This window comes from Sorex fumeus, unplaced genomic scaffold (genome assembly GCF_029834395.1).
Source record: "Sorex fumeus unplaced genomic scaffold, SorFum_2.1 ptg000033l, whole genome shotgun sequence".
NCBI lineage: Eukaryota > Metazoa > Chordata > Mammalia > Eulipotyphla > Soricidae > Sorex > Sorex fumeus.
Genome location: NW_026606090.1, coordinates 8474839 through 8500507, shown reverse-complemented (window position 1 = coordinate 8500507; position 25669 = coordinate 8474839). Strand labels below are relative to the sequence as shown.

Here is a 25669-nt window from a genome sequence, read left to right as displayed (position 1 = left end):
GCTCAGGGCTTACTCCTTGCTCTGCACTTAGGAGTCACTCCTGGTGGTGCTCAGGCCACCACATGGGATGCCAGGGATTGAACCCAAGCCTACTGCAGGCAAGGCAAACTCCCCATTTGCTATTTCTCCGGCCCACAGAGGCTTTAGGAAAGTCCATTCCTGCCTTCCCAGCTCTGGCTTCTGTGGTTCTGGTTCTAATGAGAAGGCCAGGAGACTCAGCCAGGGTCTTTCTCTCTCTCTCTCTCTCTCCGTCCCGGTCTTCCTGCAGGCAGCCCTGAAAGCCAGCATCAAGGCTGGGGACAGCGTCACCGCAGCCGCCATCGTGTTCCTGAGTGACCGTTTTCTGTACGGGCTGGACCTGTCGGCACCACTGCTGCGGGTGGCGAGGGGCCTGCACCGGTGGCGACCAGCCACCCCCATCGCCCCCCAGGTGGTCATCCGTCAGGCCCGGCTGGCTGCGCACGCAGGTAGGCACCACTCAGCCCTGGGCCCCGCTCGGCACACGCATCCACCCCCTGCAGCCTCCTGGAATTGTACCCCCACGTGCAAGTGGACTTGTCCCCTGGCAAGTTGCAGGCTCCCTGGCCCTGCCTCCTGCCTGCACAAAGGCCCTGTATAAAGGCGCGCAGAGCCAAGCGCAGAGGAGAAAATTGTGAAAGGCTGTGGGAAATACTAATTGGACCTTTTGTCTTCCGACAACTCTGCCCTGCTGCTTTCAAACAGGCCTGTGTGAATTGCTGCACTTCTGACTAGGGGCCTATCGCAAGCAGAGTAGAACCACACTATTTTCTCTTTGGGCTCCCGGACACTTTATGCACAGCCACTTGACCACACGACCATGAGGCTGACACACCCACTCCAGTCATTCGAAGGGGTCTTTCCGTGGGCACACCGGAGCCCTACCTGGTGAGGCCTCTCCCCTCACCCCTCCCTCTTCTGTCACTGGAGTGAACCGGAGAATGGGCCTGACATTCTGAGTCAGGCTGGAAGGCAGAAAGGGCAGCCGGGCAGGGCAACAGCCAAGGCCACAGGCAAAGGAGTCTGGGATGTTCTGAATTACCCTCGGCTCGTTCGGAAGGGGATGAAGTGGAACACTAGTGGCCACTCTCTCCCTCTCCTTGGCCTTAGCTTACTGTTATTTTATCACAACAGTGTTGTTTTGTTTTGGGGTTTTTTGTTTTTTGTTTTTAGCAAAGCTCTTCCTGGGCTTCCTTTCCTTTGAAACAGAGCTGTTCTAACTGCCCATGGGAATGTGGGTGGCTAAAGGCAGGGAGGAACCAAGATAAAAGCAGGCAGAGGAGCGGGCTGTTTGAGAACACCATCATTTCTCCAATGCCTGAGCATCTCACTCTCCACCCATAGGTGTGCGTGAGTCAGGCCCTCGTCTTCTCATTCCGTTTGCCAGAGTGAGTTCAGAGACACGGTTGAACTTAGGGAAAATTTCTTCTTCCAGTGTTAGGGTCAAGTTACGGATCCCCAAACGTGGAGAGACCAAGTCCACACATGATAATGCAAAAGCAAAGGAACTTTGTTGCTAGCCCAAGCTAGGGTCCAAGTTTTATCCAACGCAGTGGAGTCTTGACAAGGACCCCGACTCCAAATCACAAGCGGTTTATATAGGGCTCAGAATTAAGAAGCGATTTATATACTGGTCTATCTGTAGCATCAGCCCTATTACAAAGTGGTCAGCAATTAGACAATGGTGAGTAACAGTTTTTAAGGAGGGTACAGTGACCTCTCGTGACCAGTCAGATCCAACTGCCCAATTCCTTATCTCGGCATTTTACTCAACTGGGAGTTTACCAGCAACTGCAAGTTCTGCTTTGGGGAAACAGAAACTGAGGCCTAGCTGAGACTTAATGTTAGCTGCAGCTTGTCGTGGCATAAGTTTTGCCCTCACACCAGGTGTCCTGGCTCTGGGCCATTTTATAATGTTCAGGGTTTCTGCTGCCTGGGGACAGGAGAGACCCCCATGATGTGCCTTTGACGGTTTCCTAAGGCGATGAGGTGGGAGCTGTGAGGAGGCATTGACGGGGGGCAGAGAATGGTGAAGGCAGATACCTACAGCGCCATCGCCATGATTATGCCTCCCCAAGAGAACCCAGAGTCAAGCTCTTGTGGGGGTGAAGTCTTTCTCTGTCTTTTCTGTTTCGTTAGGGGGTCACATTCAGCAATCCTCAAGGGCTACTCTCCTGGCACTGTGGGTCCCTGCGGGGCCAGGCATCCAACCCCACAAAGCACGGGCTCGGCTCTGAGACGCCTCTCACATCCCTGGAGTGGCATTTCCTGTGGGACACGAGCGGAACACCAACACTGAGGGCCAGGGGAGAGACATGCAATGGCTTTGTTTCTCGCAGCCAGACTAATCCTGCTGCTTCCATCTGATAGTTCTCTAATCTCTTTAACCAAGGGAGTAGGAGGTCATTCTCCTGATAGGGAGGAGGCCTCTGCGGAGAAGAAGGCAGTCGGCCAGCCAGGCTCACCTTTCCGAGGGTGAGGGCCCCTCAGAGGCCAGCGCGGGCCTGAGCCCTCTCAAGGCGGCTTGTCTCAGAGACCCAACGAGATGGGACAGTGGAGCTGGGGCACTTGGCTCACCCAGGTTCTTTTCCCAGCACTGAACGTGGTCCTCTGAGCCCGGCCATGAGCCCACCACGAGTGATCCCTGAGCACAGAGCACAGGAGTATGCCCTGAACACCACTTGGTATGGTCCAGACTCCTCTCCTTCCACAAAAGGAAGTGACACAGCTTTGTGGGATCTCTGGAATCCCAGGACGGAGTGCTGAGAGGGCCAGATGGTGACTAGAAGTGGATCAGAGGAGAGACGAGAGGCCAGCATGGGCTTCCTGGGTCCTCAGTGGCCAGTCTCACCCGGGGTCCTTCACCCGTCATTCCAAAGGGGACCTGAGCCTGGGACCTGAGCCTGGCCAGTTCTCTCGTGCCTGAAACTTCAGGAGGAACAAAACCTTCCAAGCCCCCACTGAGACAAAGGCCTCGACACTCTGACCACGCACACAGAGAAAGGCGCTCCAGTTTACCTCGCCCTGATCCTTTACCCGGCAAGCGGTCTAAGAGTGAGCAACCCACATGTTCTCATCTCATACACTTTGCTACTGTCAGTCCAGGATGTTGCACAGTGAATTTGATTCACGAAGAAGTCATTTGGGCTTGCAAAAGGTGATTTTGATTTGCAAGAGTGTGAATTTTATTTGCTGCCTATGGATGGGCTGAGAGTGCAAAACCAGTTTATCTTCTGTGTCCACAAATAGGGCAAACATGAGATGATTTTGAAAATGCAGAGCGAAGCCGGTGTTCCCCAAGTCTGGATATAGACCACATGGCAGCCGAAGGGTTTCTACCTGGAGGAAGCCCGCGAGAGGGACTGCCACTTCATATTCTTATTTATTTTGGTTTGGAGAACCGCCTCCTGCTATGCTCAGGGATTACTCCTGGCCCTGTGCTCAGGGGACCATCTGCAGTCCTGGAAATGGAACTCTCACTCCAGCCCTGCAACTGTCATCTCAATCCCTGTGCAGGGACCAGAGACCCGGCCTCGGCCCCCTCAGCAAGGGGTGAACTATTTGCACAAAGCTTCAAGCTGCCAGTCCCAGATATACGCACAGGTTGAGAAATGGGGTGCAGAGACCCCACCAGCCCACCCAGAGAAGTGGCAAGGAAGGCTGCTCTCTGTCCAACTCTGGGGTGGAGGCCAAAGAAAATCTCCCCAAAGAAATAAAACCCCAATTCTGTGCCAAATGTGTGTGTGGGGTCTGAACTGACTCTATTCACAGGAAGTGTTTCTTCCTCTAAATAATTTGGGCGGGGGGAGGGGAGACTGATTTGCTGCTGAAATTTCTGATAATGAAATGCACAACCCAGGCTCCAGAAGAATCATCGTCCTCATTCCCCCGGGGACTTAGGATTCTCACAGGAAAATCACCTCCACTGCAAATGCTTTTAGATGAAGTTTAGAAACAGTGAGAGGAAACCAGGATGCGAGAGAACAGCAGATGCACAACAAATCTGAGCCGCTGAGTGAGCGGCCTCCATGGTCGTAGAATGTTCACTCACCCCATGTGTCACAGGGGTCAGAAGGCAGCTAAAAGCATATGGTGGCAGGCCAGAATTTTCAGAGTCCTGCTGCTCTTGGTCAATGCTGAACAGAGATGAGGCCTCTTCTAGATTAATAAAAAAGAATGATGTTTTTTGGAGGGTTCAAATGCAGGCTTTGTCTGTGGGAGCCCCAGGTTCAAACCCCAGTACCACATGGTTCACTGAGCATTGCCAGGTATGGCCCCAAAAGGGGACAAAATTTAAAAGGACCAGGGTGGAGTTTTTTTGTTTTTGGATTTTGTGTTTTGTTTTGTTTTTTGGGGGGAGGGTGCAGTTTGGGGAGTTGTATGACCAGCGGTGCTCAGGGGTTACTCCTGGTTCTGGCAGTGTTCAGGGGACCATACAGGTGCCAGGGATTAAGCCTGGGTTGACTCCATGCAAGGCAAATGTCCTACCTGGTGTACTATTTCTCCAGTGCTATTGTTTGGGTTTAAATCTTCCTAATCCTTTTTAGAGAAGAAAAGAAAAGAAAAGAAAAGAAAAGAGAAGAGAAGAGAAGAGAAAAGAAAAGAAAAGAAAAGATAAAAGAACCCTTCCTCGTGATTCTGTAAATAATCCTATTCCTGGGCAATTCCGTTCCACTTCCTGAGCTTTCACAGGATGGAGACTCAGCCCAGCCATCCCTTGGTGAACGAGCTCTGCAGAGACGAGCCTCAGCCACCCCCACACCTCGTCCCCCTTGTGCCTGCCCACCTGAGTGCAGTCACCCCATCACACAACGCCCAATCCCCACCTTGCCACGAACGGCCACAGTTCAAGCACATGTGCCCGACTTACCCTGTGCTATTGGCCGCTTCTTTGCAGGGAAGCTTCTGAAGGCAGAGTACATCCTGAGCAGCCTCATCAGCCGCGCGGGAGCCACAGGTAAGCCCCGTCCTGGGCATCCGTTCACTAGCGTTGAATGGCCCGGTAGTCATGCCCAGCGGCCGTCCCCAAATGGCTCTGACACTCATGAACAAAGTGACTGTGCTACAGTTTGTTTGTCTTATTTTCTTTGTGTGTCTGTTTTCATTCACAAAAGCCAAACACATGGGTTGGTCATGTGGTGCAAGTGGCAGTGGGTGCAAAGCCCCTAGTTTGATCCCCAGCATCGTCAACCTAAACACACACACACACACACACACACACACACACACACCTATCTCCCTGGACACCCCCCGGGGTAGCCCTACAGGCCCCAGTTTGCGGGAATGGCCCCTATTAAAAATAATAATGCCGGGGCTGGAGTGATAGTACAGTGGGGCGGGCGTTTGCCTTGCACACGGCCGACCTGGGTTTGATTCCCGGCATCCCATATGGTCCCCCAAGCACTACCAGGAATAATTCCTAAGTGCAGAGCCAGGAGTAAACCTGAACATTGCCAGGTGTGACCCAAAAAGCAAAATATTATAATAATAATAATGCTAAATGTCAAGGGACTGAAGATGGCTTAATGTGGCTTAACATCCTTGCCTGGCAAGCTCAAGATCATGAGTTCAAATTCTGATACCTACATGTGCGCTGAGGTGGTAAGGTGGCCCTGCTGTTTGTGACCCCTTCACCCCCACCCCCCAAGAGAAGGGTCTAGAAGATGGCTCCGTGACTCCAGGGGGAAGTGTGCACCCTTGCACCTGATCCCAGGTGCCAGGCATGCACCGAAGTGACCCTTACATGCTGTGAGGCGAGGGGTTAGAGGCGGCTGTGGAGAGCAAAAGAGAGACCTGACTGTTTCCCTGGTCCATTGAAGAACGTGACAGGATGAAGTGCAGGATGGGATGTGATGATAGCGTCCGCTGACCAGGTCACTGCCTGGGCCTCCAAAGGGCTGGGCAGCAGCCTCTCTAGTGACCTGTGTGTTGCAGTGGTCTTTGGGAGCCAAAGAGATGGTCGAGTGGGGAGGGTGTTTGCTTTTTGCACATGGCTGACGGACCCAGGTTCGAGCCCCAGCATCCCATATGGTCCCTCAGGAGCAATCCCTGAAGCGCAGACCCAGAAGTAAGCTCTGAGCACTGCCAGGTGTGGCCCCAACGCTAAAAATAAATAAATAGTTTGACAAATGAATTTGATTTTGCTGCCCACGAGTGTAGACAAATAACTCTGTGACGGAGTTCCCTTTCCTGTTCCATCCCCCATGGAAGGGAGTGATTCCTGGTGGCTGAGCCCACACCTGGCAGTGCTCAGGACTCGGCACTCAGGGATCACACCTGGCAGGCTCAGGGGACCACCTGCGGTGCATGCACATGCCAGGTAAAAGCCCCACTTGTGTGCTCTCAAGGGCCCACAGTGAGTCCAATTTTGATGATTGACTGTTGGCACTTTGTGGCCCCCAGCCTTGATGTCTGCTCCCCACTACACACCACACACATACACACACTCACACACACATTCACATGCACACATTCATACACACACGCACACACACACACACACACACACCCCTGAACAGATGAGTGTTTTTAAAATATCCCAGCTCCACACCCCGTCACAATAAACACCTCCCTTCTCTCCCGTCTACCAGCTTGGGATCCAGCCCTGCTCCCCTCCATAAAGATAAACTCACTTGGTCCGCTCACACTGGACTGGGGACATAAGAATGAGGATTGGGCTGACCAGCCACCAGCCTCCAAATGCAGAGGAGACCTCGGCTCTGGATTCCTATCTCTTGGGCTCTGAGGCTGCCTGGAAACGCACTTTCTGTGCCTGGTGCTTCTGCACTCAGCCTCCAAGATGTTTTTCTTATTTGTTTTTCTTTTGGGTCACACCCTGTGATGCTCAGGGGTTACTCCTGGCTCTACACTCAGGACTCATTCCTGGAGGTGCTTGGGGGCCATATGGGATGCTGGGGATTGAACCTGCATTGGCTGTATGCAAGGCAGACACCCTCCCTGTGAGACTGTTGTTCCAGCCCTGAACATGTTTTCCTTTCCCCTCGTTCATTGCAGGTACCTGGCAGTACAGACACGAGAGTGACAGGGTCCTGGTGCAGTCGGTGTGCATTCAGATCAGAGGGCAGATTCTGCAGAAGCTGGGTATGTACGGACACCCCAGCCCCACCCCTGCTTCTGCTCCCCTTGGTGCCTGGTCCCCCTCTGCTTCAGAGCTTTTACCATACATCTTCTCACTGTGTCAGGTTAAAATTATTAGTACGTGGAGTCAGAGAGATAGTACAGTGAGTAGGGCACTTACCTTGCACACAGCTGGCCCAGGGTCGGTCCCCAGTATCATACAGGGTCCCCTGAGTCTCACCAGGAGCCATCCCTGAGCTCAGAGCCAGGAGTAAGTACTGAGCATTGTTGGATGAGTCTCAAAAGCAAAACAAAAAGTTGTGCTCTCAGTCTCCTTCTCCAACATGTTAGGAATAAAACAAAGTATTTTTCTGTTGAGTTCTGTTAAAGGTAGCTACAGTCTTCTCTGAGGATGTTAACCAGAGGGGTCTCAGTTTTGCTTTTCACATCAGACTCAGCTCACCTGGCTTCCATGTGATGTGGTGACACTCGTCCAAGCCCACCCTTATGCCTACTGAGGCGTTGTGCCTCCTGACCCCTGAGAGCTTCTCGAATCCTCCTGTACTTCCAAACGTAGACCAGAGTGTTTGCAAATCTTGAACAGAGAGTGGAATTTATTGGGGGTGGGGATGTAAAGAATAGCTTTTAATATTAATATTTCTATATAATACATGATCATCCTTAGAGTTTCCCTGTAAAAGGAAAACATATCTCAGAAAAATCAAGTGACATGGGCCAGAGAGAGTATGGGGTGAAGCCATTTGCCTTGCATGTGGCAGGCCCTGGTTTGATCTTGGCATGAAGTATGGTCCCCAAGTCCCACCTATAGTGGCTCTGGAGATCCCCCAAGCACTGCTGGAGTATCCCAGGTTATCCCTGGCACCAGAGATCCTGAGAAGACCAAGCCCCAAAACTCAATAAATAAAGTGAAAAAACAGACTGATTGGGGTGGGGGGGTGCAGCGCAAGAGTACAGCAAGGAGGCCACTTGCCTTGCATGCAGCTGACCCAGGTTCAATCCTCAGCATCCCATATGTATGGTTCCCCAAGCACCACCAGGAGTAATTCCTGAGCACATAGCCAGGAGTAACCCCTGAGCATTGCCGGGCATGACCCAAAAAAGTCAAAGGGAAAAAAAAAAGCAGGTTGTCAATCTGATTGAGAGCTGCATTTTCCTAGCAGGGTACCATGCATCTCTGGCTATGTCGGCTCCCAAAGGCCCCCCTGACCCGGTGCAGACATCGGGCGGCCTGTGCATCTCCCCTTTCTGTTCCAGGAATGTGGTACGAAGCAGCGGAGTTAATCTGGGCCTCCATCATAGGCTTCCTGAGTCTACCGCTGCCGGATAAGAAGGTGGTATCCGTGTCTCCTGCGTTCTCTCCTGCATCTGTCTTTGGGCGACCATCTCCTTCTGGCTCAGTTCCCTTCCATGTTTATTGCTATTATCGATCCTGGTTTTTGTGGCTTGACACCTGAGTGGACTCTGTATTTCCCTGTGTGTTGGTGACTGCTTATACATCAGGCTGTACCCCAGATCCATCCATCTCACTCTCTTATTCTGTGTTTAGCTTTTCCGGCCCCTGTAGCAAACCTGAGGTGGCCAGGGTGTAAGATCGTCTTCCTTGCTGCATGGGCCAGGGCTTCAAGGGAACTCTTATTCGTTCGTTCTGGAAATGGACACAGTATATGTTGTCCCTCTTGAGGTTCTCAGGCCCTGGAACTGCCCAGGAATGTCGCTGCTGGCCAGAACGTTGGGAAACACATTGGTCCCAGGGGTGGCAGTAGGGTTGGGGTGCGTGTGCTGCAGACGAGCCGGTGAGCAGCAGAGAGAGGGGGATATGAGTGTGCATGGCCGAGCACAACCTCAGCCCAGTCACAGGGAGGAGCGAGCTCTGTAGACCAGCCAGCCCAGCTCACGGCTCCTCGTGTTTCCATTAGGTGAGAGGAAATGATCCTGTCAAGCCTTGTGGTATTCACTTCAAGGGTATCTGGGATGGCACTGGCCTGGCACACGGCCACTTCAGGTTCCATCCCCAGTACAGCTTGTGGTACCCCATAGCCCCCAGGTCATCTGAGCACAGAGCCAGGAGTCAGCCCTGAGCACCACCAAGGGTGACCCCAAAAGCGACAAAGAGAATCTCCACAGGGCGGCCATGGAGACAGTGTGACTGGCTGGATGCAAGGCCACATGCCTGGCCTGTGTAAGGCCCTGAGTCTGCTCCCCAGAGTCACCCCAGCTCCAGTGTCATAGTTGGAATCACCGAACATAATGACAGGCAGCAGTTCACATGGCTGCCTGTGGGCAAGAGCCAGGCAGGGATGGAGCTGTGTGTCATGTGTCCTCACAGGGCATCTCCATGTCGCTCGGGATCCTGGCCGACATCTTTGTGTCCATGAGCAAGAAGGACTACGAGAAGCTGAAGAACCATCCGCAGATTAACCTGGTAACGGGTTCTCGCCCTCAGAACCAGAAGGCAGCCCCACAGCCCCTACGACCTGTCGGCCTGTTTCCCGGGGCCTGCTGGGTCACGCTCGCCCTCTCCTGGGGATGCAGGAGGACAGTGTGGTGCCTACCAAGTGGGCAGCAGCCTGGGGACAGCCTGTCCTTCACTGCCCTGCCCTGCCCTTATCTCATCCCTGCCAGACAGCCAGAGAGCACCGGAAAATGACCCCCGTGCCGGGGAGAGGGTCGCACAGGCCAGCCCCGGGATTGGAGACCCCAGCGTCGCACCCCACCCACCAGCACGGTCTTATCCCAGGAGCCTCAGAGCACTGCAGGGGGGCAGGAGAGAGGGCCAATAAAATAGCACAGAAGCCAGAGTCAGCTGGCCAGACCGGAGGGAAGACCCGGGCCTTGCTGGCGGCTGCCAGGCACTGCAGCTGGTTCCAATCCCAGCACTGAATATGGTCCCTGTGGGCACCGCCAGGGATCCCTCCCAAGCACAGAGTCAGGAGTAGCCCCAGAGTGCTACTGGGTGTGGCTTCCCCCACACACAGCCTTGAAAGAATGGGGCATAAGGGGAGGCTAATGGATGACTCATGCTTTGTATATGGGAGAACCAGGTTGGACCATGGGTACCACATGTTTTCCTGAGCACAAAGCTAGGAGGAGCCCCACCCCACCACTCCAAACTGTTAGGTATGGTTTGACCCGCCCCCCCTCCACCCTTAAAAAGAAAACTGTGGCTAAGAGGAAGCACACCTGCCATGTATGATGCTCTGGGTTAAACCTCTTGCAACAAACAATCTCTCTCTCTCTCTCTCTCTCTCTCTCTCTCTCTCTCTCTCTCTCCACATACACACACATATATGCACACACACACAGAGCAGATTCTTTTTTTCTTTTTTTGGCTTTTTGGGTCACACCCGGTGGTGCACAGGGGCTACTCCTGACTCTGCACTCAGGAATTACTCCTGGCGGTGTTCAGGAGACCATATAGGACTCTGGAAATCAAACCCAGGTCTGCTGCATGCAAGGCAAATACCGTACCCGTACTATCACTCCAGCCCCCCCCCCCACTTTTTCCCACAGAGCAGATCCTTTTCTTCCACCCCTGACCTCATGGACCCCTCGCCCGCTTTGTGTCTCCCTGGGACACTTGCAGCCCCTGACACTGGCCCTCTCGCCATCTTGGGGGAATCTGCTCAGGGCCCCTCCCCCTTCTGTCCAGCCCAGTGTGCAAATGGACCTTAATGTTAGGCTGTGAGGTCACTAGTTGAAGGGCTGTTTCAAGGGCCATTTCTTGATTCCGCTGCAAATATGCACCTTTTCCATGAACAGAGAATTACTCCTGTCCTCCCCTGTGTCGCTCAGATCCCCTTCAGGAGCTGGGGAGCGGCTGGTGTGTGGTTGCGGAGAGAAGCTGGTCTGAGTCACTTACTCTTTGTCTGCTGTGTTGGGGTCTCACTGGGAAGGGGACAGCAGGGCTCGTAGAACCTGAAAGAACAGCCAGGGCAGCTCAGGGGTGCCCTCGGCTAGAGGACAGATGCCCATGGACACGGGCCTGACCGTGTCTTTCCCCACAGGGTCTGCTGAAGGACTGGGACCATCACCTGCTGTCCGCGGCTGAAGCCTGCAAGCTGGCGGCTGCCTTCAGTCCCTACACACCCCTCTTCGTGCTCTCGGCCATGGTAACAGTGCTCCCCTCTCCCTGGCAAGGACAGGGCTGGACTCTCAGTCAGCCTTGTGCTGCTTGCTGAGTGGCTGGGATCAGATCCACTCACACACACGTTAAGGTGGTCTGCACCAGAGGGGCCACTTCCAGGGGACAGAAAGGGGAGCTGGGTCGCTCAGCCTGGGGGTGCCACATGGTCTGCTCAAAGGGGAGCTGGGTCGCTCAGCCTGGGGGTGCCACATGGTCTGCTCAAGAGTGGACCCCCCTTTCCAGAGCCAAGTTCCTGGACTCTGCCTCTGTCTGCAGCATCTGGGCAAGGCCCCACAGGCCTTTCCTGCTCAAACACTGGCCCAGGGATCCCCACATCCTAGGGGGACTAGGGGGGCTTCCAAGCCTCCATTCTTGGATGTGTTTTTGGAGGGCATTCTTCTTTTCTTTCCGTTTCTTTGGTTTTGTTTGGAGACCACACCCGGCAATGCTCAGGACTTACTCCTGACCCTGCATTCAGGGATCACTCCTGGTGGTGCCCAGGAAACCATATGTAGTGCCAGGGATCAAACCTGGGTCGGCCATATGTAAGTCAACCACTTCATTTGCTGTACCATCTCAGTCTCTCTGTTCCCTAGAACTAATTTCTTACCTCCCAACTCACCCATCACAAATATTTAGCATGCCTCTCCTCACCCACAAAAAAAAAAAGATTCTGGGCCAGAGCAATAATACAGCGGGAAGGACATTGCACATTGCACACAGCTGACCCCAATTCAATTCCCAACACCCCGTGCAGTCCCCTGAGCACCACCATGAGTGATTCTTGAATGCAAGTCCAGGAGTAACCCCTAAAATCACTGGGTATGACCCAAAAAAGCAGAAAGAAAAAACAAAACAGGTTCTTCACTCACTGTTGGAGTGTAAATTTTCCTCAGACTAGCCCTGACATGTAACCCTTACAAGATTTTTTTTAAATGTATTGATAGTCAACAATGGGAGTTTATATTTTTTTTTAACTGAATCACCACGAGATACCCAGTTAGAAAGTTGTTCATAATTGGGTTACAGTCACACAGTGTTCCAACACCCATCCCTCCACCCAAGTACATGTCCCATAAGGCCCCCAGTTTCCAGCTGTCCCTCAGGAGACCAAAGGGTTTCCTGGGTCCCCTCCAGCTTGCAACATGCTTGACTTTGTGTATTTGTGCATCTGTCTGTCTGTAGAATATCCGCGGTGCCTGCCTGCTGTCCTACAGCAGTACCCACGAATGTCCTCCGGAGAAGCGCAGTCTGTACCTGGGCGAAGCCCGGGAGGCCTTCGGGATCGGCCTGCTCACGAGGAGAGGCGACCGGGAGCCAGCCACTGGCAAACAGGAGCTGCACAGTTTCCTCAAAGCCGCGTTCGGGCTCACCACGGTACACCGGCGTCTGCACGGGGAGACCGAGATGGTCCGTGCAGCAAGTGGGCTGTGCAGAGAAGCGCTGGAGAAGCTGCACGCGCTCAGCTCGGCCCCAGAGGGCCCGGGAGAGGCCCAGCTGGCAGGGGACATCCTGGAGGCCGTCAGCCAGGTGCAGGAGCGTTGGCAGGTCCAGAGCTTCGCCAGTGCGGACAGCCGCTCCTACGTGCCAGAGAGTTTCCAGCGCGGCCTGGAGCAACTGGTGATGCTCGAGCAAGTGGACTTCCAGGAAGTGCTCCACGCCCACGCGCAGCACCACGCGGCCGTGTGCCAAGTCGTCGGGCATCCTTGTGGCCGCAGCGCAGAGGGACGGGGCGGAGCGTGCGTCACGGCTCTGGACACGGACACCAGCACCGTGGCGCCCGCGGGGACCCTGGAAGACCAGCCACCATCTGGGAAAGGCCCGGGGGCTGCCGAAAGCGGGGCGCAACGGGTCCCCGAGCCCAGCCGCAGCGGGAGGGAGGTTCCGAGCAGCTCCTGGAGCACGCTGGACGAGCTCGGGTCCACCTCCAGCTGGGAAGAAGTGAGTCATCCCGTGGATGACCCGCCCACCCCGGAGGGGTCTGGCCCCATGGGCAGGTCTGCGCTGCGGGAGAGTGGGGCACTCGGGGTCCAGCCCGAGTGGCCTTCCGAGCTGCTGGACCTGGATGAGTCCTGGGCTCCCATGGCAGAGGCCACGGCAGGCTCCAGAGATGCGTCTGAGACCCCAAGGCCCTCCTGTGGGCCCGCAGCCCCCTGGGCTGCCGCAACATCTGTCCCGCCCCAAGAACCCAAGTCTTCTTCCTTCGAAGAAGAGGAAACCTTTGAAATCCTTGGCGGGTTTCCAGACACCCCCTGCGAGCCCAGGGCCACCCAGGGCTCCGGCCCCGCCTGCAGGCCCCCCTCGGGGTGGGTGGACCCCGAAGGGGAAACCGCGGAAAGCACAGCAGACGTGCCCGCGTGTGGCAGGCACACGGAGGACCATCCCGGCGACCGTCCAGGGCGGGAGGGTAGCCCTGTCGTTCTGGGCCGGCCTGCTGGGCTCCCCAAGTCAGGGGTCGGCACTGGCCGGGTCCCTGGAGCCCCAGTAATGGATGTAAACAGGGGTTCCCACCAGCCATACGCTCCAGGGGCGCCCCGTGGGGGCTCTACAGCCCCCCAGGCCTGGGCACGCCCCTGTGCCCGTGCGCCTGGGGGGCTGGGCGAGGACTGCACCACCGAGGAAGGAAACTGCAGCCTGGCAGCGGGGCTGCGCTTCCCCGCGTTCTGCTGCAGCCCGGAGTCGGCGATCACTGAGGGCGCGAGTCCTTCCGCCTCCCCAACAGGATGGACGAGGCCCGAGGTGCTGGCGGCGCGCACGCTGCAGCCTGAGGACGTGGTACAGCTCCTGGCGGGGGTGCAGCACGAGTGGCTGTGCCGGAGGCTGGCGAGGACCGGCGTGTTCCAGCCCTGCCAGCTCCACCGGGCGCACGGTGAGACCCCGGAGCACTAGTCTCGCAGATCCCTGAGCCCCGCACCCCACGAAAGCCCCCCTCAGACCGCCCTGCGCGTGCTCAGTGCTGAGTAGAGGGGCTTCCCGGCCTCCCTCGCTGGGCGCTGAGGGTCAGAGTGGAGCGGGCTGGAGGAAGGTCCAGCCCTGACCATTCCATAGGTGTCCTGGGCGCTCATGTGGTAGCCATAGGGGGACCATGCACAGCTGCTTCCGGCTCCAGCATCCTCACCTGTCATGGACCAGGCCCCGGGAGTTTCCCAGCAGCCTCAGGGTCACAGCATGGAAGTTAGTGGTGGTGGGGAGTCCACGTCACAGAACACTTCCCTAGAGAAACATGGCATAACTACCTCTGCAAGCAAGAGAGTTTTGTGAGTCAGAGGCTGTTATTCTTCATTACATCTGTGGAGCCTTTTTATTTTTTTTTCATATTTTTTGTTTTTTATTGAATCACATGAGATAACAGTTACAAAGCTTTCCTGATAGCTTTTTAGTATTGCAATGTTCCAACATCCATCCCTCTACCAGTGTACATTTCCCACTATCAATGTCCCTTGGATTCCTCCCCCCACTCACCTACCCACCCTCATCCCCCAAGTCTGCCTCTGTGGCAGGCACTTTTCTTTTTTCTCTCTCTACTTTTAGGCATTATGGTTTGCAATACAGATACTGTGAGGCCATCATTTTTACCCACTTTCAGCACACATCTCCCATCCAAAGCAATCCCTTCCAATCATCACTGTCATTGTGGTCCCTTCTCTATCCCAACTGCCCTCTCCACCAGCACTTGAAGCAGGCTTGTGAAGCCTTTTGAACTGCACTGCACCCAACTGGATTTTTCAGATGAAGTCATGGGATAGGCTGAAATTTGTGGAAAAACGTCTAAAGAAGTTGCAGATTTCAGAACTGACGAAGATCATCCTTCACCTTTGTCTGAGCATGTTCCAGTCTTTCTGAAAGAAAATCCATTTTCCTCTTTCTTTTCCAGATGCTCTTCTGTTCAAATATTCCAAGAAATCCGAATTGTGGACAGCTCAGGAAACGGTTGTTTATTTGGGGGACTACCTGAATGTGAAGAAGGAAGGCAGACAAAGAAACGCTTTTTGGGTTTACCATCTTCATCAGGAAGAAACTCTGGGGAGGTAACGTGAGAACCACCTGGGCAGGACGCAGATGCACAGACGCTACCTTACTTAGCTGGGGTCTGTGAGACCTGGGAGCAGCTGGAAACACTGGCCAGGTGGCCCTGCTCCTCTGCCCTCTCCACGTTTATTAATAGCAGATACCTTGTGATCAGGACCCATCTTAGATCACATGTGGCTGCATGTTTTTAAAAACCATGATTTTAAGCCTACAGGAGAAATTTTTATACCATTACATGTATATGTGATATATATTATACATGTGTGTATACTGTCCTCCCATTGTTCATCGATTTGCTCGAGCAGGCCCAGGGCTGGAGCAATAGCACAGCGGGTAGGGCATTTGCCTTGCACGCAGCCAACATGGCCGACCCGAGTTCGATTCCTCCGCCCCTCTCGGAGAGCCCGGCAAGCTACCGAGAGTATCTTGCCCGCACGGCAGAGCCTGGCAAGCTCCCCGTGACGTATTCGATATGCCAAACACAGTAACAACAAAGTCTCCAATGGAGACATTACTGGGCCCGCTCGAGCAAATCGATGAACAACGGGAGGACAGTGATGTGTGTATACACACAAACACACACACATATATATAAAGCTAGAGAGCTTTATATGTTTAATGATAATGTTTAATGTTAATCATTAGACATTAATCATTAACCATTAATGATTAACATTAAACATTATCATTAAAACGCTATCATTAAACATTATCATTAAAACATTACCATTTAAACATTATCATTAAAACACTAAAATGCTGGCACCAAGACCTGTTAAGACAAGTAGGGTCAAGGAGATAGGTCAGTGAGCTGGAGCAAATTAGATAGAGCCACTATACGATATGGTCCCTTGAGCACTGCCAAGAATGAATTCAGACCACTCCGCTGAACATAGTCCCTGAAACAGACACTGACCATTTTAATTATCAATATTATCAGAGGGCAGAGAGTTGGTACAGTAGGTACCATATATCATTCCCCAGGTACCAAGAGGGGTCTCTCCAGAGCCCAGAGCAAGGACTAGCCCCTGAGCACTGCCGATATAACCCCAAATCACCCCCAAAAATATTTATCAATAATTTATTATGAAGCCTCAGATGAGATGGAGATAAGATTGTCTCAATCACTATAACCAACTTGAGACCCAAGAAGGAATTTGAGATTCCTTGAACTCCCGAGGGAGGACCAGACCCCTATGTTGCATGAAGTGGTCGATCAATTGTTCGAAGGCATGGAGATAAAACACACGAGAGGAATGTAAAAAGCATGGAGGGCCAAGGCTCATTCTGGCTCGAGGCGAAGAATGACTGCCAGAGGTCTCCTTTTATTCTATTTTTTATCAGTTACATCCTAATGACTTCATCACAGAGAAAGACTCACTAACAAGAGTACAAACCATTATGGGGTGAGCATTCGTCAAAAGAACATCAGGGTATACATTGTCTTGTCGAAGCTGTGCTGTCAACGCTATATTGTTATAATTAAAAATGTCAGAGGAAGGTATGGAACTGGACACGTAGGCTTTACAGATTACGTCCCCCATATTCTTGTGGTCGGTTACACATAGGCAAAGAGAAGGCTCATACTGATACTTGAAGGTCAGTCCAGATTAAGGATGTGTAAGAGAGGAGGAAACTGCTGCCTTGTACTGCCGAGATAATGTATGACTAGGCAGGTGTATGAGAGCATGCTGTACTTCTCCGGGTCTTTGGACTCACAAGTTTTAGCTTGCCCACTTAGTGAGAAGTGGGGCCTCAGTTCTTCTTCCTGCTTGCAGGGCAACGTCCAGAGGCTCATCCTAATGTCCTGGCTTAGCACCAACACTCCTGGCCCATCAAAGGCACTCAGACAAGAAGGACACTCTTGTTCCATGGGGTGGTGGCAGCCTTTGGGTTCTGTTCAGTCCTTTAGCTGATAAGGATGAAGGGCGATTATGGATCAACCCTGCTCTTCGTCAGCCTGCCCACGTAAGGGAGAGTGATCTGCTCTGCTCAGCCCACTGACTGAGATAAGAAACTTCCACCAAGAGCACTCAGAGAAAGCCTTAGAATCATGTTTCACTGACACCTGGGCATCCCGTGAGAAGTCGAGGTGGCAGACAGGCCCGGCAGCATGAACGATGCTTAACTGTTCAGACAACACATACAGAAGGACCGGAGCCCCAAGACAAGCTAGCTTCTTTCATAGGGCTGTCTGTGGCCGAGAAACCGGAGCATCGTGGATGCTTCTTGCCTGTCGCTCGCCTGCTGCATGGTGAGGTGGTGTTTTCATCTCTCCGTGTGGTTTTTCTTCCCATGGATGCAGGTATGTTGGGAAAGAATATAAGGAGCAGAAAGGCCTTTGGAGCCACTTCTCCGACGTGGAGCGGCAGATGACCGCACAGCACTACGTGACAGAGTTTAACAAGAGGCTTTATGAACAGAAGATCCCCACCCAGATTTTCTACATCCCGTCCACAGTATTGCTGGTGAGGAAAGCACGCGTTCCATTAGACCTGCCTGTATGGGCATATTAGGATCCTTTTCTACTGACTTTGACTAGGATCATATCTAATGGCTTCTACTCCACCTTTGTTCTGACATAACTCAACAAACTCGGTTGCTAGGCTCCTTCCTCTCCTGCAAAGATGGATGTGTATGAAGTATGACCCTCTGTGCTGAATATGTCATTCTCTTCCGGGTCACTTCTGAATAGCCTTTGATGTAGGATCTAGCCCAACCTGCTTACCTTTGGGTGGGTTTTTAATAGTCTTCTCCTTCGATGGCCCTAAATTTAATTTCACACAGATTAGCCCCTGATATAAGTCATCTGTTCCATTTTTATCTGTTGGACTTTATCCCACTAACTCACTGATCCCTAAGTCATAACTTCAACACTTTCAGTGGAAACAAAATTGTTCATGTACTTTCAAGTCATTATAAGTGCTGAAAAGTTCTTGCATTGATTCCAAATCTGTCTTCAGCCCATTTCTACCTAAAAATTACAGCTCTGGGACCATGAGGGAAAAAAATTCTTCTTCACTAAGATAGGTCCTTAAGTATACAAACGCATTGTATTCTCAGTGGTCCCACTGAGAATTAAAATACTGTGCTTTCAGGAGCTGGAGCAATAGCACAGCGGGTAGGACATTTGCCTTGCACGTGGCCAACCTGGGTTCTATCCCCAGCCCTACCATATGGTCCCCTGAGCACTGCCAGGAGTAATCCCTGTGCGTTGCCAGGTGTGACCCCCCCACAAAAAAATACCATGCTTTCACACATTGGTTAGATTCTTAGCTTAGCTACACCTGAAATGTGTGTGTGTGCACGCATGCACTCACACGTGTGTTTTACTAGGGACAGAACTCAGCATCTTACACATGTAAGGCCAATCCTCAACCGCTGAGTTACCGCCCCACACCCACTTCAGCAAGAGACATCTGTAGATGTGCATCCTATTGCTTATAATCACAGTAACTCCAACCCACATCACACTTTCTCCTAGTTCATCACTGTGACAAGCACTTAACAAACACTGACACCCCTGAAACAACTGCAGAGCAAATCAGATTGCACCAATATGCTTGTCCTCATATTCTACCTCAGAGTTCCTGTGCATGGTCTGTCTACATCCCTGGCAAGCTGGACCCCCAGCTATCTCTTCTTGGCCCAACTTTTATGTCAGCATTTTACAAGAGAAGAATTTTAGGTTCTGTTATATGCACCACGCAGTGTTAAGTATCTACATAGATTTTGCTCATCTCATTCCAGGCTATCAGGTCACTATTACTATTTCCCCTTTCCCTTCCCTTTGTTGTTGTTATTGCATAGCGGGTAGGGCGTTCACCTTACACGCGGCCAACATGGCCGACCCAAGTTCGATTCCTCTGCCCCTCTCGGAGAGCCCGGCAAGCTACCGAGAGTATTCGATATGCCAGACACAGTAACAACAAAGTCTCCAATGGAGACGTTACTGGGCCCGCTCGAGCAAATCGACGATCAACGGGAGGGCCTTTTTTATTATGGGTATCGCACACGCTCCTGGTCACAATACACCAGAACCACACACGACCAGTGATTGAACTCTAAGCCTCATGTCTCCAAGGCAGATTCTCTACCATGGGGTCACATGCCTGGGTCCTAACCTAACTGCTGCTAAACCCACTTGACAACTGAGAAACCCAAAATCTAGAGCCCCAAAAGAGCTCCCTAGAGACAAAGTCCAGAGTCAAACTAAGATCTGCCACAAACTACCGTTTCCATTCACAGATTTTGGAGGGCAAGACGATAAAGGGGTGTATCAGCGTGGAACCTTACATACCAGGAGAATTCGTGAAGTTGTCAAATAATACGACTGTCGTGAAGACAGAGCACAAAGCCACGGAATATGGTTTGGCTTATGGCCATTTTTCTTACGAGTTTTCCAACCACAAAGAGGTTGTGGTTGATTTGCAAGGTAGGTAAAACCAGAAATTGCTTTTTCTTTTTAGCGTTATTTGTATGTGAATGTGAATGAGGTTTGATAAGGAGTTCGACTATGATGTGGTCATTTAACTGATTGTTCGGTGCATGAATTAGTTTTACGATGTGCAGCAAATGATATCCAAACTAATGTCTAAAACTTCTTCCATGTCAAAGATGTCACTATGAGACAATTCTATTCACATTATGTGGGGCTGGATTCTCAAGAGAATCCAAAAGAGCGTTCTGAAATTTCAGTGTTGTTCAGCTAATTTCTAGTAGTGCAGTACTGGGAACCAGAGTCGGGACCCTACGCATGCAAGGCTGGTTCTCAAACCACCTCAGCACCCCCATAACAGTGTTTGTTGGTTTGGTTTTTTTTTTCACTCAGTGGATTTGAGTGTAGTAAGTTTCTTATGGCATTTTTTCATGAGTCAAAAAATCTTTCCATCCTTGGAGCGAGAGAACTAGTACAGTGGAGAGGTTGTTTGCCTTGTACTCGACCAACCTGGGTTCAATCTCTGGCACCCGATATGGCCCCCAAGCCCCACCAGGAATGATCCCTGAGCCCTAGAGTAAGCCCTGAGCACTGCTGGGTATGGCCCAAAAGAACCCCCACCCCCCAATAAAATCTGTTCATTCTTTTCTCCAGTCCTTTTACCTCATTATAAGTTGTTGTTGGATTTTATAATCAGGATTATTACAGACTAGAAAAACATGTGACCGGAAGGTGCATTCATCTCTTACTGCCATTATAATTCCTCTGGTATTTTATTGCTCAGAATCAGGGGCCAGGAAGAGATCTCTGCAGGCTGAGCGTGTGTGTTGCATGCAGGAGGCCTGTGTTCAGTCCTCAGGATTCACACCCCACCCAGCACTGCTGCCAGTGACCTCCCCCCACGCACAAGTTCCTGAGTACCACCAGATGTGGCCCCCAAACCAAAAACAGTAGGAATAATTATCCCACACTCTAACTTAAAACACTCTCCTAGCATTTCTCGTCACTCTCACATTATTTCTTTTACTCACTTTGTTTATTAATCTGTCTTTGTCCTGAGCATGATGTGTAGTTTGTTTTTAATTGACTTGCTCACTGCCTTATCCCCAGTGCCCAAACAGCACTTTGTCTGGTGTGTGCACTCAGTAATTATTTGTTGAATGAACAGAGGAAGGTCTGACTTAATGAGGAAAGCACCAAAGACAGCTGAATCATAATTCAATATTCAAGAAATTCAAGAAATATTTAATTCAATATTCAAGAAATTCAAGAAATATTCAATATTGTGATTTTTGCAATTATGCTGAATGTATTTTATTGTTAATTCCTTGAACAAATGGTCATGAGGATATGTCCTATTTGACAAATTTAATTCCCCAAGATTCAGTTCTCCTTTTTTTTTTTTTGGCTTTTGTTTTTGTTTTTGGATTATGGGCCACACTGTATGGTGCTCAGGGCTTACTCCTAGCTCTGCACTCAGGGATCATTCCTGCAGAGGTCAGGGGACTAAAAGGGGTCCCAAGGATTGAACCAGATTTTGTGGTATACAAGGCAAGCACCTTAGCCCCTGTACTAGAGTTTAGAAAACTATCCACTATCAACCACAGGAGTGCTGAGTTCTTTCCCCATACACATACACATTTCTTTAAACACCATAATTTACAAAGTTGTTCATGAAGATTTGTTACAGGTATTCAGTATTCCAGTATTCCAGTATTGGAATACAATATTCCAATAATCAATATTCAATATTCCAACACCAGTCCCACCACCTTCCTTCCACCATTGTCTTCAGTTTTCTCAGCCACCATTCAATCCTGCCAATGGCCAAGTTCTTAAGGTTTCCCTTTAATCTCTTACATCCTGACTGATCTTTATCAAATATTAATGCACGGGCCTCTCTGTTTCTCTCTTAGGTTGGGTGACAGGAAATGGAAAGGGACTCATTTACCTCACAGATCCCCAGATTCACTCTGTGGATCGGAAGGATGTCTCGACCAACTTTGGAAAGAGGGGCATCTCCTACTTCTTTAATGACCAGCACGTGAAATGTAACGAAATATGCCACAGGCTCGCTCTGACCAGACCAACCATTGACAAACACCATTAGCTCTGACCTCTGAGGTCATGAGACAGACCCCTGGTGCATCACCCATGTGATTCTCTGTTCTCTTAGACCCTGCGGGGCACCTCACAGCACATGTGCTGGAAACCAGGCCCCGGGGAGCATGGGCAGGGTCTGCGGACCAGTTCTGGCCAGTGATTTGTGAGAGAAATCAGCCACTCTCGCTTTATTTTGTTGTTTGTGTAGAGCCATACCTGGTGGTGCTCGTGGGTTACTCCTGGCTCTGTGTTCAGGGATCACTCCAGGTGATCTCAGGGGACCATAATGGGTGGCAAGGCTCAGTGTCGTTTAAGGCAAACACCCTCCCCACTGGAACATCACTCTGGCCCCTAAGAGACCTTACAGATTTGCTACCTTGACTGCAGCTACTAAGAATATATCAGGAAGAGTCTGCTACTCAGCTTGAGTCCTGCAGCCACAGGACCATGGAAGAGACCCCTACTCACCCCCACATGGACAACAAAATCAGCTGAAAAAAAAGACAAAAGACATGGCTCAGAGGATGAGGGCATATGCTTTTTTTTCCAGTTTTTTTTTTATATTTATTTATTGAATCACTGTGGGAAAAGTTACAAAGCTTTCAGGTTTAAGTCTGAGTTATGCAATGATCAAACACATTTCCCTTCAACAGTACTTATTTTTCACCACCAAGAACCCAAATATCCCCCCACCACCACCATCCCTCCCAATGCCTGTGAGGCTGATGAATTCACCTAACACTCTGTCTACTTGGATTACGATCATTATTTCGACAAAAGATGAACCATTATTGTTTACAGTTTACACCCAACAATCAGAACTGCTGAAAAGGCATTGTGAAATAATTTGTTTTCAACAGTTAGTTATAAGAACCATATGATGTTGCGTGGCTGCTATTGTGGCCACACAAATTTGGATTTCTGATATTTTACTTATTAAGCCTGGAGGTATTTCTGCCATAAGCCAGATAATTACAAGATTGGTTTCTGTGGCTCTGGAGCCATGGCCGTGCTGGAGAGCCTCTTGTGGGGGGCAACTCGTGACCTCGGTAGGGTGTGAAGGATGAGCCAGGAATACCCCCCTTCCCATGAGGTTTCAGTTGCCCCGTCACCACCAGCTCATACCTGGCTTTCCAAAGAGCTCTGAATAGGCTGCCATCTTGCTGTCCAGGGGGAAAAAGGCAGAAAGGAGCAACACCCTTTCCCTCCCGGGCAGGAATGGTACCGTGGATTAACACATAGTCCATTCACTTTTCTGCCAAAGCTGCCAGGCTCTGCATTAAGTCCTTCTGCTTCTGGAGCCACAGCCGTGCCAGAGAGCCGCTCATAAGGGGCAACTCGTGACCTCAGTAGGGCGTGAAGAACAAGCCAGGAACGCCCCCCTTCCCATGAGGTTTCAGTGAGGGCTTATGCTTTTGCTGCAGGAAACCCCGGTTTGATCCTCCACACCACATGGTCCCCTAGGGTACCCACTTGCCTCCCTCCCCCCAAAAAATCCTCAGTGATTTAAGGTCCTGTTCTTCAATCTCTTGCCCAAAATCTCTAACCTTTAAGCAGCACCAGATGTCACAGTAGCTAAAAATTGTATTTTTCACCATCTTTAATAAACTAAATGATGTTATTGTTTGTTGGTTGTTTGTTCGGAGCATCTGGTGGTGCTCGGGGATCACTCCTTGCTCCGTACTCAGGGAAATGTATGGGATCCTGGGGATTAAGCCAGGGTCAGCCTTGGGCAAGGCTAGATCCTTAACCACTGCGGTTTCTCCTGGCCCTACTTGGGCCTCTCTTTCTGTTTTGTTCAGGTTGTTCAGGTTCGATTCCCAGCCCTCAGCCAGTCTACAAAACATTCTTCCTGTTTTCCCCAGAGCTGCTGGTGTGGAGAGGTACAAGGACTCTGGTTTAAATCCGAGAAATCCAAAATTTGTCCCCATCCCTCGTGCCTGTAACCATTGCTGATTTCCCTCTAGAAGTTCCATACCTTGATCAAAGCCTTGTAGGTCAGTGTCACGTGATCCCCAATTTTTCTCTGTCCCTCTCTTGTCATCTGACTTTCTATGTGAAACTGACTCCCATACGACCTTTTCCTGGAGTCAGATTCATCCATCTTTGGTTTTGGGGTGCCTGGGTTGCAGGTTTAAATAGGACTGATATGTGGGTCCTCATTAGTCCTTGCCTGCTCAGCCTGGCTTTTTTTTCCTCCTGGTGCATTTATGTTGGGGTGAAGCCGTGAAAGGAAGCAGAGCCTGGGACTAGCTCTCCCTGGCCCACTGCAGCAAGGGGCGCTCAGCACTGTGGCTAAAGTACACACCCCAGGGCTGGAGTGATAGCACAGCGGGTAGGGTGTTTGCCTTGCACGCAGCCAACATGACTGACACAGGTTCGATTCCCAGCACCCCATATGGTCCCCTGAGCACTGCTAGGAGCAATTCCTGAGTGCATGAGCCAGGAGTAACCCCTGAGCATCGCCGGGTGTGACCCAAAAAGCAAAAAAAAAAATAAAATAAAAAATAAATTAAAAAAATGTATTCAATATGCCAAACACAGTAACAAGTCTCATGATGGAGACGTTACTGGGCCCGCTCGAGCAAATCGATGAACAACGGGAGGACCATGACACACCCCAGTAAACACCACGACTCTATGTGTGATGCTCCAGTCACCAAAACAAAAACAAAGGTACCAGGAGGGTGATGCATCTGCTCAGCCTCAGCTCTAGGGAAGAATTAAATGATTGTGGCTCCTGGAAGCTGGAGAGATAGCACAGCGGGTAGGATGTTTGCCTTGCACGCAGCCGACCCAGGTTCGATTCCCAGCATCCCATATGGTCCCCGAAGCATCATCAAGAGTAACTCCTGAGTGGAAAGCCAGAAGTAACTCCTGAGCATCGCCGGGTGTGACCCAAAAAGAAAAAAAAAAATATTGTGTTTCCTGTGTTGGAATTTTCCCAATGTCCTCTCTCCACTCCCCAAACCACCCCCCGCCTTTTTTTTGCTTTTCTGGGGTCACACCTGGCGATATACAGGGGTTACTCCTGGCTCATAAACTCAGGAATTACTCCTGGCAGTGCTTGGGGACCATATGGGATGCTGGGAATCGAACCCAGGTTGGTCGAGTGCATGATACATGCCCTACCTGTTGTGCTGTTGTTCCAGCCACCCCCACCCCTTCTTTAAGATTTTCTTACTCAAAGTGGATATGGAGAGAATTTCAGGCCTTTTTTGGGGGGGCTTTATATGTTTGTTTGGGCCCCCACACCCACCCCACCGGGACTCAGGGCATCTTCCTCGATCTGCACTCCTGGCCAAGTCATGTTTAGAAAACCCCTCCGATTGCTTCTTTTCTTGGTTGACCTAGAGAACTCATTTTCATCTTAATCTCTGCCGTGTGGAGTGGGGCACTGACTGGGTTGAAAAGGCGAAGTTTCAGGATTTGCATTCAGCGCAAGGAGAGACTCCAGCTTTGTCCCAGCAGACATCAGAAATACCAGCCTTTGTTCCCGACTGTGAGCCCAAGGATTGTTTTGAAGATGATGTTTGTTCTGTGGAGTTTGGATAGACAGACGTCCTCTGTCTGAACAGCTCAGTAGAAACTAGGTGTAAAGTATAAGAGGCAAGATAGGGGGTGGGGGGTGTGAAATAAATCTCTTTATTATGGTGTGCCTAAACCTTCAGCATGAGGGAGCTTTGCAGCTGCGCAGGGAGAAAAAAAAAATGCATTCAAAACGCTAATGCTAGTGTGAATAATCCTTTCTCAAACGCTGCTTGCTGGCCACTCCAGCTTTGTCAGGTGAACTTGAACCGGCCGTCAAATCTGCCTCATTCCCACTGCACACTCTCACCCGAGGGCATTCACCATCTTGA

General features: G+C 51.1%; 1 protein-coding gene across 1 annotated transcript in view; it reads left to right on the top strand.

Annotated features, from left to right (window-relative positions):
* Window positions 1-22269, top strand: part of ALPK1 (alpha kinase 1) — a 64363-nt gene extending 42094 nt beyond the window's left edge. The window contains exons 3-14 of the mRNA XM_056116641.1: window positions 269-467; window positions 4916-4975; window positions 7033-7119; window positions 8371-8447; window positions 9443-9538; window positions 11121-11225; window positions 12425-13472; window positions 13962-14108; window positions 15114-15267; window positions 17574-17736; window positions 19517-19703; window positions 21623-22269. Coding sequence (XP_055972616.1) covers window positions 269-467; window positions 4916-4975; window positions 7033-7119; window positions 8371-8447; window positions 9443-9538; window positions 11121-11225; window positions 12425-13472; window positions 13962-14108; window positions 15114-15267; window positions 17574-17736; window positions 19517-19703; window positions 21623-21816 — 2517 coding nt within the window. The 3' untranslated portion in view covers window positions 21817-22269. The remainder of the gene's footprint in view (window positions 1-268; window positions 468-4915; window positions 4976-7032; window positions 7120-8370; window positions 8448-9442; window positions 9539-11120; window positions 11226-12424; window positions 13473-13961; window positions 14109-15113; window positions 15268-17573; window positions 17737-19516; window positions 19704-21622) is intronic.
* Window positions 22270-25669: the final 3400 nt, after the last annotated feature.